The sequence below is a fragment of the Doryrhamphus excisus genome, chromosome 20, assembly GCF_030265055.1.
Source record: "Doryrhamphus excisus isolate RoL2022-K1 chromosome 20, RoL_Dexc_1.0, whole genome shotgun sequence".
Taxonomy (NCBI): domain Eukaryota; kingdom Metazoa; phylum Chordata; class Actinopteri; order Syngnathiformes; family Syngnathidae; genus Doryrhamphus; species Doryrhamphus excisus.
Genome location: NC_080485.1, coordinates 12,242,770 through 12,256,036, shown reverse-complemented (window position 1 = coordinate 12,256,036; position 13,267 = coordinate 12,242,770). Strand labels below are relative to the sequence as shown.

At 42.0% G+C, this 13,267-nt stretch overlaps 1 protein-coding gene across 2 annotated transcripts in view; it reads right to left on the bottom strand.

The window, feature by feature from the left end:
- The window catches only part of lrpprc (leucine-rich pentatricopeptide repeat containing), a 62,306-nt gene that overhangs the window by 15,149 nt on the left and 33,890 nt on the right, over positions 1–13,267 (bottom strand). For both annotated transcript variants that reach the window (XM_058058058.1, XM_058058059.1), the window contains exons 24-30: positions 11,803–11,927; positions 10,548–10,654; positions 3,940–4,008; positions 3,750–3,840; positions 3,341–3,483; positions 732–864; positions 378–504 (exon numbers count right to left, since the gene is read on the bottom strand). In XM_058058058.1, coding sequence (XP_057914041.1) covers positions 378–504; positions 732–864; positions 3,341–3,483; positions 3,750–3,840; positions 3,940–4,008; positions 10,548–10,654; positions 11,803–11,927 — 795 coding nt within the window. The remainder of the gene's footprint in view (positions 1–377; positions 505–731; positions 865–3,340; positions 3,484–3,749; positions 3,841–3,939; positions 4,009–10,547; positions 10,655–11,802; positions 11,928–13,267) is intronic.

Sequence of the window (13,267 nt, the reverse complement as noted above, 5' to 3'; positions counted from 1 at the left end):
AAAAAATGAGTTACACCGCTATAATAATAATAATTGCACTTATGATTGTTTGGCCTTGCTCTTGGATCTGGATCTGCACCAATGGAACACCCTGAGTGAGACACCTACTGCCTACTGTTTTGCAATTTAGATTCAATTATTATTCACTAAAAAAAATACAGGAAAAGGTTGCACAAGTTCCCAATGTTCAAATAAAAAAAAAAAAACTGGATGTGCACCAAATATTTAATGGCTTCTTTATTATGTTATGGCCCACTCATCTACAAAGGGAAGTTGTTTTGAAACTTGTAAGCAATTTTCAACTAAAAGAATGGCAATTTTTTTGTTTTTAGCTCTACATAATCAAGAGGTTCTGGTGGACACTTCAGGCTACTTACATATCCCTGACTGCCATGGCGTCCTCGATGGCTCCTCCAGCCAGCAGGGCGCGGATCAGGTGGTCGTAGCAAGCGGGGCCCACAGCCACACCCCTTTTGTCCGTTTCCTTCAGCATCGCAAAGGCCTCTGAAATCATTATTACATTTATAGTAATTATAAAACACTATGGCGTATTCTTCGCTCGTATTTAACTATTGGCTAGAAGAAATGGTTCTGTTGCCTTATAGTGGCGGCACGGTGTGTCGATTTAGACTCATTTTGACAGCTTACCCAGTAATATTGATTAGAAATATTAATTTGGCAGGTAACTGATTCCACCTTTTATTCACTGTACTTTGCTTACTGCATCTTACCATTGGCTTTTCCCTTCTTGCAAAGGCTGATCAGTCGCACTTGGTACTGGGCGCCACTTTCAGTATCCTTGAAGGAGGGTGCTGCTGTTTTGACCTGAGGTGTGTTGGCCTCTTGTTCATCCTGTAAAAAAGTCTTTAAGAAAAAAACACAACATGTAAAAAAATCAATCACAACATTGCAACACTCAAGGCTCCAACAAGTCTCTGCACATATTCAACTTCAATGTGTGATGCGGTGCGGCCAGGCCAGGCCAGGCCAGGCCCCTTCCTGATGCTTGCTCACCCGTGTAGCATGGAGGGGAGGGGTTAAGCTGTATTGGCTGGGGGCAAATTAGGGCTGGCACCCCGGGGGGCGCATACATGTTAAGTGTGTGAGAGCGCGGATGTCAACCGGAGTGCCCCTGGGTCACGTAGTTCATCGCTCGGGGCAACGCCGGTCACTTGCTGTCTCGTCAAGGCTTCGAGCTCACATGTGTGCGCCGACGCCGGTGAGGAGGAAGGGGGGGGGATGTTTTAAAGCCAATCACCCACAACCACCCCTCCCCCCGCTTCTGGGTTTGTTGTCCTAAATCTTCAAAATGTTGTCTTTAAGTCAGCTTTGCTACAGGAGTAAGCAAGCACATCCAGGCAGCGGCGGCCATATGGTGGCATTTGGCTGGTGGCTTAATTAGTCGGGCATTAGAGATTTCCACACAGCATCAGGCTGTAATTCCTTTTCGCCAGCCAGCCGCTCTGATTGACCACACTGGCGATGGCGGCTGCAATCCTGTTTGCGGTGCATGTAATGAACAGAGGCTAAAAAGTGGAACGCGGCGGGGGCATCCAGTGGAGCCCATTAGAGTTGTTTTTATTGAATGTAAAGGGAGGGTTTTCGTCATACATACAAGAGTGGTTGAGGTCAATATGCTCTTGAAGTGATCCAGTTAGCTGGGTGGTAATTGCTGGATATTTAAATGAGTGATTATGACGCATGTCGGCATGAGTTGATGGGTTTTTTTTATCAGAAGGACTAATTATCTTTGCATCGCAGGATTGTTTAAGCTAAAACGACATCCTAGTTTACAGGTGCATCTCAATCAATTTTAATATGGTGTTATTAAGAGTTATTTGATTTCAGGAGTACAATTCAGACGCATTTTATGATACTGAATTTGCCATTGGCTGTCAGCTTTAATCAGCAAAAACTATAAAAAAAATATATTTCACTAAGTGTATAGAAAGTTGGATTGAACTATTGAAATGTAAACAAACTTTTCAAAAAGATTTACAGTAAACCTTGGATATATCGGATTCAATTGTTCCCACTGGTTTTGTCCGATATAAGCGAAATCCGTTATATGCATATACCGGAAAATGTCCGTTTTACGCATATATCGGATTTATATCCGGTATATGCGTAAATCGGATTTTATCCGTTATAAAAAGGCACTTCCTTGACTATGTTTCCAATGTACCTGGACGCGCAGGCAACGCTGCAAAATGACGTCGTATAGCGGCCTGTCATGATTCGGCGAATCAGAGCGCCACGATGTGGCCATCCGATATATGCGAGGGAAATTTAATGGAAATGCATTGGAACGGGACTGGAGATTTTGTCTGAAATAGGCGAAATCCGTTATAAAAAATCCGATATATGCAATGAATTTTTATTGGAAATGCATTACAGAAAAATCGGTTCTTTTTTATCTGTCTGTTGTGAGCGAATTTCCGATATATCCGAGTCCGATATATCCGAGGTTTACTGTACTATTTATGAACTAAATTGAACTGGGACATAATCAACACAATTGATAGAGTACCTTCATATAGAATATAAGGGATGACATCCACACCCATGAAATATTAATACTGTACAAAAAAAAATAACTAGGTCGAAGAATATGTAGTTGAGAAAGGAAAACGTCACTTATGTTCTTTTTAATTTTTTTCCCTTCATTATGTCTCCCAGGTTTGAGGTTTGTGATCTTCTGATCACAGTGCATACAAAAGGAAAGTGAAAGTGAAAAGTGAAGTGACATCGGACATTATAAAATGCTCAGAAAAGCCAAATGGCCGCATGCCCGAGCCAAGCCGCCCAATGTTGCGACCATCACCAAGGATAAAGATGGTATCTTTCAACATGTGAAATAATCTGCTTCTATGAAATGGAAAGTGATAACTCAGCAGTGTAGTGGTCTCATTATTAATGACTTATTACTGAGACTTTATGGTCACATTAGTAATTTCCCCTCCCAACAATCCTGCCAGTTCCTCGCTTTCAATGACGACCGAAAAGGATATACAAAGTTGTTGTTTTTTTTTCAAATTACATTTAATTCATTTAATTCTAATGAATCATAATTCCAAAATGTAAAAAAATTGTGTAACAGTTTTGATCGCAGTGTTTTTTTTTCTCCATTGTGATGTGTTGAACTTAATGCTGCCGGTTGTGTCACATTTGACCTCGGGCACATTTAAATCCCCCCAGCGCTCCTGGGAATCTCAAGATTTCTCCGCTTCGTCGCCTTCCTTCCCACTAGCAGCCTTCCGGGCATTATTCTTTTGAATAATTCCTTGATTATAGAGTTAATGGGATGTGCTGACAATTTTTTTTTTTTTTTTTTTTTTACCTCAGGCACTTCAAAGGGCACCTCCTGGCCATTGTTTTTCAGAACTTCGGCGAGCAAGCGCAGCGTCCTTTCCCGGGGAATGACGTTCTCTTCCTGCATCTTGGTCCACGTGGCCTCCGCCTTCTGCCAATTGTTGGTCTCCTCTGAGGACACGGGGGTGTTAAGAGCAAGATGAGTAAGTCATTTGTGCGATGGGGGGGTCATGTTGTCAGAGGGCAATCACGGCACTAATCTGATCAACTGACTCACCCTCTCAAACACACTAACTAGTGCTCAGCGTGTGTGTGTGTGTGTGTGTGTGTGTGGTAATAGGTTGACAATCAGATTTAATGGTCCAATCAGCACTGCTGCAATCACACCATGGTCCCCCCCTTGCTTGCACCCCCCCAAACAACGCAGGAGGACTCACTGCAGAGACGGAAGATGTAACTGTACATCTCGTCACGGTCGCACTCGAACAACTTGGACGTCATGTCAACCATCTGCTCCAAGGACTCCATCTAAGTGCACAAACACATCGCAATGTCTCTCATTGGGAATCTTTACTCCCACTTTCGTCCATGTTAGCCTTGGGTTCAGTGTGTTTGTAGTTGTGTCACCTGCTGGGTCAAAATGCACTTCTCCGCATACCACTGCAGGCGGCCGGGCCTTGCCCTCAATCCGGGAGTCTACAAGGTGAGAGAACATCATGGGAGCAGTCAAGGTTAAACACGAGCGTCAACTTTAGTTGTGATAATAATAATAAATAAGTTCATCAAGGTGACAACGTGCAATAGGTTATTGCTTTACCGGTTTCAATATGCTGAAACCCCTAAAAGTAGACAATCTTACTATAAAAAAAATTGGAATTGACTCGAAGTGTGAACAGTCAGAGAGACCGGAGGAGCACCGGCAGTCATACTCGATGTCATACTCTTTGAAGTCATATGCGATGTCATACTCGATGCCTATATACGCATTTACTATATTTATTTAATATTTTACTTTGCCGTTCAGCTTTTTCAAACAGAAAGTTGTGCAAAAAGCACTGAAAACTTAAACAGTGGGACATGGGACTTCAACGTGGGGTATGCTGGAGCCTATCCCAACCGTCTTCGAGCGAGAGGCGGAGTACACCCTGGACTGGTTGCTAGCCAATCGCAAGGAACATAAAGACAAACAACCATTCACACTCACATTCATACCTAATTTGGAGTCGCCAATTAACCTAGCATGTTTTTGGAAGTACCTGGAAAAAATCCACTTATGCACGGGAACAATATGCAAACTCCATACAAAGATGGTGGAGGGTGGAATTGAACTCGGGGCTCCTAGCGTGCTAACCACTCGTCCACCGTGCAGCCAGAATTTTTACATTCATTCTTTCATTTTCTACCGCTTATCCTCACAAGGGTCAGGGGGGTGCTGGAGCCTATCCCAGCTGTCTTCGGGCGAGAGGCGGCGTACACCCTGGACTGTTGGCCAGCCAATCACAGGGCACATATAGACAAACAACCATTCACACTCACATTCATACCTATGGACAATTTGGAGTCGCCAATTAACCTAGCATGTTTTTGGAATGTGGGAGGAAACCGGAGTACCCGGAGAAAAGCCACGCATGCACGGGGAGGACATGCAAACTCCACACAGAGATGTCCAAGATGTAAGTAACGCTTATTAATATTTTTTTGTGTAGTCTCTAAAACCTACACGAGCAGCGGTTCCCCCCTGTGAGGACGACGCTTGTCGGGGAAAAAGTTGTAATGGTTCCCCATTTAAAATACTAATCCTAAAAAGAGTTGGAAAATAAATCACATTTCACAAGTACTTCCTTTATAGTCTACTTTTTTAAAATCCCACAAAGCCCTAGCTAATAAAGATTTGAATGGGTCAAGCCCCCTTTTTTGTTTTTCTCAAGGCAAGTCACAAGAGACAGGTTTAAAACTCAGATAAAAAAATAAGCCTTCAAAGAGCCCCTGGCGGGAAAACAGTATTTGTGGTAGTTATGTAGTGCACGTTGAGGCCACAATGATATTAAAAAAAAAAAAGTCAAACAAGCTGTCAAAGGAGGGTTGACATAGATTGACGTCGGGGCCAGTGTAGCAGAGATTTAGTCTGATACGTGCAGTGACAAGATGATTATTACGAAAGAACAGTGATCAGGATTTCATCTGTCTCTTGGACACAATCTGAATGAGGATTGAGAGACCTCACTCTTTATCTGGTAATCTGAGAGAGGAGGAGGGAACGGAAGAGGGGAAAAAGAAAAAGAACGAGTGATCTGCAGAAAAAGTTAATCCGAACAAGGGGGAGGGGGGAACGTGGATCAACAGCACTCAATCTCTGCTGGCCTCTTTGATGGGCGCCCATCATCTGAAAGTCAAGAAAAGACTGGCTTCATCCCTCACTGCTGCTTCCTCATCCAATCCCCCCCCCACAATCTCTCTCAATCCCAGCCTCTTCCTACAAATCTCCCCTGCTCCTTCTCCTTCCTTTACCCCCCGCCTCCCGGTCTCTCCATCCATCCCAGGCCGAGGCATTATGCTCTTACCCAAGCAGCCAAAGGGACAAATTAAAATGTGTTGCACTCGCTTTCCCTCAGTCTGTCTAATCTTCTTAGAGACCAAAAGCTCCATCTTTCTCTGCCTCCTGTTCCTTTTTTATTTGGTTTCGGGAGTCTTGTGAGGCCTTCACGCATCCATGTGCTCAAACACACACACACACATGCCTCTCAAGTAGAGTCCACTAGGACCCTCAACTTCTAATCTGTGCGGGAGGCAACATGGAACAATTTGGGGCAGACACATAGAAACAAACAAGATTAATTCCATACAGGTGATACAAGAGCAGGGCTCAAACTTTTGCTCGTTTTCGGGTAGCAGCTTGTTTTTATATTAACAAGGCCCTCAACATATTCTTAGAATCAAAATTACATAATCAAATACAAAGTTATTCAAAAAGAATAAATAAATTTCATGATGCAATATGGGGGCTGCACGGCGGTCGAGTGGTTAGCGCGCAGACCTCACAGCTAGGAGACCCGAGTTCAATTCCACCCTCGGCCATCTCTGTGTGGAGTTTGCATGTTCTCCCCGTGCATGCGTGGGTTTTCTCCGGGTACTCCGGTTTCCTCCCACATTCCAAAAACATGCTAGGTTAATTGGCGACTCCAAATTGTCCATAGGTATGAATGTGAGTGTGAATGGTTGTTTGTCTATATGTGCCCTGTGATTGGCTGGCCACCAGTCCAATGTGTACCCCGCCTCTCGCCCGAAGACAGCTGGGATAGGCTCCAGCATCGCCCGCGACCCTCGTGAGGATAAGCAGTAGAAAATGAATGAATGAATGAAGCAATATTTTATTAAGGGAAGCGATAGAAAACTCCAGCCAAGTCCCAAGTATCCTACTCACAATAAACTTTTATTTCCTGTCTTACAAGTATTCAATATGGCCACCGCCTTCAGCATGGAGAACATCAAAGCCATATGCCAATTACTCCCAGACATGTATCAGCATAAAGCGATCCACTCTTGCTATTCCATGTTTATTCCTTGTTTACAAAAACAAATGACACAGTGAGGTTGGGGAACCTTGCAGGCCAAGTGCAAAGAACATTGTATATATCTTGTATATACAGTAAACCTCGGATATATCGGACTCGGATATATCGGAAATTCGCTCACAACGGACAGATAAAAAAGAACCAATTTTTCTGTAATGCATTTCCAATAAAAATTCATTGCATATATCGGATTTTTTATAACGGATTTCGCCTATTTCGGACAAAATCTCCAGTCCCGTCCCAATGCATTTCCATTAAATTTCCCTCGGATATATCGGATGGCCGCATCGTGGCGCTACGATTCGCCGAATCGTGACAGGCCGCTATACGACGTCATTTGCAGCGTTTGCAGCGTTGCCTGCGCGTCCAGGTACATTGGAAACATAGTCAAGGAAGTGCCTTTTTATAACGGATAAAATCTGATTATCGGATTTATATCCGGTATATGCGTAAAACGGACATTTTCCGGTATATGCATATAACGGATTTCGCTTATATCGGACAAAACCATTGGGAACAATTGAATCCGATATATCCGAGGTTTACTGTATATTGTTAAATTGTCTTTTTTACTCTACTTTTATATACTTTTTTTAACTTGTCTATTGCACTGAAAGGAGAAGCTCTCCAATCTCGTTGTACATGTTGTATAATGACAATAAAGGCCATTCCATTCCATTCCATTCCAACATGGTTTCGGGCTTCATTCCGATTAACGAGACCAGAACGCCCCTATGGCGGCCATTCAAAACTTTGCAATGGTCACTGACTCATTCCTTGATGGTGATTTAGAGTCAAGAAATCGGTTCATTCTTTTTGAATAACCCTGTATGTTACATTCATATGTAAGTATTTAACGCTATAAGACAAAGCTATAATGTCAAATAGTTCCGCATATATCGACAACCTTGGATTGGTTTTAGTGTCGCACAAAATATTAATGTGGACCCATACATAGCTCCATTTTTTTTTGGATGCAGCCATTGGTGGAAAAAGTTTGGAGATCTTCTATCTTCATCTATAAATCCTCCGTACATACGTGCACACAACGAAAGAACCCTTTACTCACTTACACTTAACAAAGCCTCTCCATCGCAGTTCCTAATGTTTTAATTCCTTTAATCACCTTCACCACTTATAACACATACACGGAAGCATGACTGGACCCCATCTGCCTCATGTAAAAAAAAAAAAAACTGATAATGGCTCACTACTCTTTAGCAATGCTACCTAACCTTGACCATACACACACACACAGACTGAACATAGTGCAATAATAGGCCTGGGCCGCCTGACAATCCCCCTACCTAACTATGGCCATTTAGCACAAAATTGGCCACCTTTCTCTATCATTACATTTAATTAGCTGTGATTAATCAGCTGCCAATTATACCAAACACAGCCTAAGGAGAACCAGCACTCACTGGCCTACCACTTGACCACCCTCCATGGAGTGTTGGGGCTCTGTGTGTGTTGTGTGTGTGTGTGCATATATACACCTACATACATGAACGTTTGTTTCTTTGTGTACTTGACTGTAACACTACTATCAAGTATTAAAGATAGATGACAATAGGGAGGAGGCGTGTGATTGAGCAGATTGATCCAGATTTTTTTTCCAGGTAGCGTCATCGTGTGAAAATATTTGGACATCCCATGGTTTGACTTTTCTAATCCTGAACCGTCGACCACAAAAAAGGTCCAAATTTGTCACATGGTCCTCCTACTGTGTTGACTGTGCTATTATTATTTTATTCTGACGAATACACCACATGGTGAAGCTGTTATCAAAACCCAAAACATGGTCAGATTGACTTGAAATTTCACCACAGAATTTGGCGGCAAGTGGGGCGCTGCAGCAAAGAGGAGACTGTGGGCTATAATAGTGCACTGTCCGGGGGCCAAAATATTTAGCACTCACTCTGGAGTGTATTAGAGTCCAGTTTAGGTCTACATTATATTGTCAGGTTGCCTTCACTGACTGTTGACACATGCCCTGCCCGCTCACTGTATTATTTATGGGGTTGCATGATTCCATACGCTGAGGGATGGTGATGAACCTTCCGTCTGACATATGGGGGAGGCCTTTGACGGTCCGACTCACATCCTCGACAGCGTGTTTGTTCATAACAAGACTTTGTGGGTCTTACACAAACATATATATATATATACACACACACACCATTGGCATTTAGCTGACTTGCTGTTTCTAAGTAGGATAAGAGCCATACAGCCACAATAAAACGCCGATAGCGCTTCAGAGGCTTGGGAAATCCTCAAGAGGCACAAATCCCTCCTTTTAGTGGACAGATGAGCAAAGGAGTTAAGGTATTTTTCCACTTCCTCCTTTAGTGTCCTCGGTGTGTTTAGACAACATAATGTTCCCCGTTTCCCTCTGCTGCCTCATATCCTGGATCTGTTTATTCATCAATAACCCGACGCCGTTATCCAACCTGTGACCGTGCAAGTTCATCCACGTGTCAGCCGCTTCTTATCGGCCTGCCTTGCATCACTCTCTTTTACACTAATCCACAAGGCTTTCAATAGGGACAAGAGGCATCTTTCAGCGTGTATTATTACTATTTAGGTCACAATAAAAACACGGCATTGTGGAAAGATGATAGAGATTTAGGATCCACTTCCTGAAAACCTAGCATACATACACTCTAAATCAGGGGTCTCAAACACGCGGCCCGCGGGCCAAATGTGGCCCGCAGGACGCTAGTTTGAGGCCCCCCGCCTTGATATGAAAGTTTAATGTTGGTGCGGCCCGCACAAGTTTGATATGGATGCTGTATGGTATCATGTACCCAGAAAAAATTATTACGTTTGATTAATGTTCATGTTAAAGGTTAAATAACTGTTAATAGTTATCCTCCCTATCCGTGTGGAAGTGGTAAGTTTTTGGCTATTTAAGTTTAAAGGAAATAACTTGGAGTGCTACCGTTTAGGTCGCTAGCTCTCTAGTTTGCGAGTTAGCATGTCTCTCAAGACCCTGCAGTTGTGCAATATGTTGTAAATAAAAAGAGTATAAATGTGACTATAGTCATGTTTTGTCATGTCTACAGGGCTCTAATAATGCTTTGTTCATTTTAATCTGAAAAAAATTATTTGTCTACCCACCAACTATATGTGGTTTGTTAAGTTTTTATTATTTGCCGTTTTATTATTATTATTATATTTATTTATTTAATACTGATTGATTGATTTTCTTTATTCTTGATTTGTTTATTTATTTTTCATCTTATTTTGTGTGGAAAAATAAAAAGTAAGATATTTGAGAACAGTGGAATGTTTTATCAGAGCTTTTCTTGTCCAAAATTGGAACCAAAGCGAAGTTTTTTTAATTTTTTTGTTTTTAATAAATGCGTTTTTTTTTTGTTTGTTTTTTTTTTTTGGAAAACCTGATGCGGCCCAGTCTCACCCAGACCCGAGCTTCAGTGGACCCAAAGTAAATTGAATTTGAGACCCCTGCTCTAAATCTAGACTGACAAAAAAATACAAGGTCTTCTTAAATTCACTTGTCTATTATGGGCTGGGCTTCATTCTTCATTCAAGACATTGTGGATAATTGTATGCTTGTAACATTACCACAATCGTTTTGGGAAATTTTGGTCCCAATGCTTTGATGAGTCTGGTGTGGAAGACATTGAGTGCATTTACCTCAATAATCTTACGAGCTTCACGGTAGCGGCCAGTCTGTAAGAAGGCAAAGAGCAGGTAGTAGAGCATGGTCATCTCTCCTCGCTCTTGGCTCACAACATCCATGGCTGGGGGAGGAAAAGAAGACAAATTCAAAAAAGGTAAGAAAAGCCACATTCATTCATTTTGAGTCCACAATTTGACGAACAGAAGCTGTCACGGCAAGTGTGCTCTCCAGTTCTTGTGTACTTTTTCTTTCTTGAGCCCTTTGGAATGGTTCACTTGGCTGGACCGCACAAAAAAAATTCCATTTGCTGCTGCAGCATCAGCTCCGAAAAGGTCACACCAGTCAAGAGGTTCAGTAGAGCCACATTATGATTTTGCTGTGTACCGAAATCCCCCATCTACACACGTTTGACATCTCCCCATTGCATTTTTGCTTTAACTACACATATACTTCACATATTTCACGTGACACCTGGGCCTGTTGGGTCCGGTCGCCCCTCGGGTCAGGGCGCAGACGAGGAACGCGAGTATATAGAGGGAGGGATGGGGGGGTTGGAGAGTTAAGAGGTGCACTCCACAACCACTTGCCCCCCTCTGGCACACTGAAGTTGACCTTTTCAGGGACATTACAGGCAGACAGGATGACAAAAAGAAGAAAAAAACAGCAGTAAAATAAAAAATAATAATAATGGTGGACCCTCAGAATGCAAACAGTTCGCTGATTACTTATATATATTTATATATTTATATTGTATGTATACAATATATATTTTTGCAGGACAATAGGACAATTAAAAGGATGAAAAAAAATGTGTCTACCCACCAACTATATGTGGTTTCTTAAGTTTTTATTATTTGCTGTTTTATTATTATTATTATTATTATTATATTTATTACTGATTGATTGATTTTCTTTATTCTTGAGTTTTTATTTATTTTTCATCTTATTTTGTGCAGAAAAATAAAAATTAAGATATTTGAGAACAGTGGAATGTTTTATCAGAGCTTTTATTGTAGAAAATCGAAACCAAAGCACTGAAAAAGTTTGTATATTTTTCTGTTTTTAATAAATGCGTTTTTTTTTTTTTTTTTTGAAAACCTGATGCGGCCCAGCTTTGCCCAGACCCTAGCTCCAGTGGCCCCCAGGTAAATTGAGTTTGAGACCCCTGTCTTAGGTGAACATTTAAAAATAGGTTTAAATCTAGTTTCTTGGAGTGTACCGCTTGAATTCTGCTCTATAAGTGACAAAACGACAAAATGTTTACGAAACCTTTCTGCAGAAGCTCCGTGTCTCCCTTCTCCACCAGGCCGACGATGATGTCATGGATGCGAGGGAGTTGGCCGTAACGTTTCTGACACTCCAGCGCTGCTTCCAAAGCTCCCGGGAGGTCATCACTGCCGACACGGCAACAATGAGAAAGAGCAAAGAGAACAGATGTGCAATCAGCTATGATTGTATCGCTGGAAAAATACACATGGTTAACCCCGTGACCTCATATTCTAGTACAATGACCCACCCCGACAATACAGGCCTTTTAATGCATGACAGCACAACTGCAGGTGATGAGGCCTTTTGGTCCCAAGTGCATCACTCTCACACAATCGTGCACTCTCCTCCATGCCTGTCTCTCTGGACAGGCTTTTATTGGTGCTTGATGCTCCAGCACCAGACAAAAGGACTGATCTTTCGCCTTCACGCTTATTTCCAACTTTCTCTCTTTATCCTTTTGTCCTCGTCAGCACCTTTTAAACCTCATTTCCTCACCTCTTATTTGCCTTCCTACATCATCTCGCACCCTTGATGGATTGAAATAGAGTCTTAACGGCCTTAACGCAAATAGTCCTCAGACAAATACCATATGGGAAAATAGAAATATATGCAATGTTTATAGGGAGTCTCGCTATTTCACACTTTTTTAGTGTTAGATGCCATGCAAGTGTAAAAATATGTTAGGTAATGTTTAATACTGGTCATGGAAGTATAAAAACAAGGAAACCACTATACAGTAAAAACACGCAAAAGGAGCATTACTGTATAAATGCACCCGCACTGTACCATTTTTGAGTACCTAGAAAAGCATGTGATTATCTTATAATAATGTTATTATTATTGCTGTGTGTCTGGGATGCGAGTCTCTTCACATTATATTGTGTATATTCCGTTTTTTTATTACCCATGATGCCAAATTGTCACTTTAGCACTACTGGACATTACTATTACCTTAAACGCCATTCTCCATTCCAATGGCTTCATGTGGAAACTTTACCTTGTTTCCTTATTTCCTAACTAAAGCCATCCCTTCCATGCGGACCTACAGCCGAGAAGATTGCGTAGAGGGGAGGACAAGTGCGGCCTGATGGATTTGATAAAGAAAAAAAAAATGGAGAGGCCAAGAAGCGGGACGAGACAAGAGAACGAGGGAGGAGGGCCGCTTCACACTTCAATCCCCTGTGTTGTGACAGCGCTGCTGTCAATCTGTTGATTGAGTAATTACCATGTCAATCAACAGAGAGGTCAAAGCAGATAGGGCACATGCGAGGGAGAGGCTATAGAGTAAGCAAGCGCGTGAGGAAGAAACTTAAATGTCCGGGCTTTGGAAATGGATTTCTAGTGTTTTCCTGAAACAGGAACAACATAATGTTTGGTGTTTGCGATCTATTTGATTTGATAAGATATATTTTACACTAGTCAAAAGGGATACTTATGATGTTTTGACATGAAGTTATATTACATC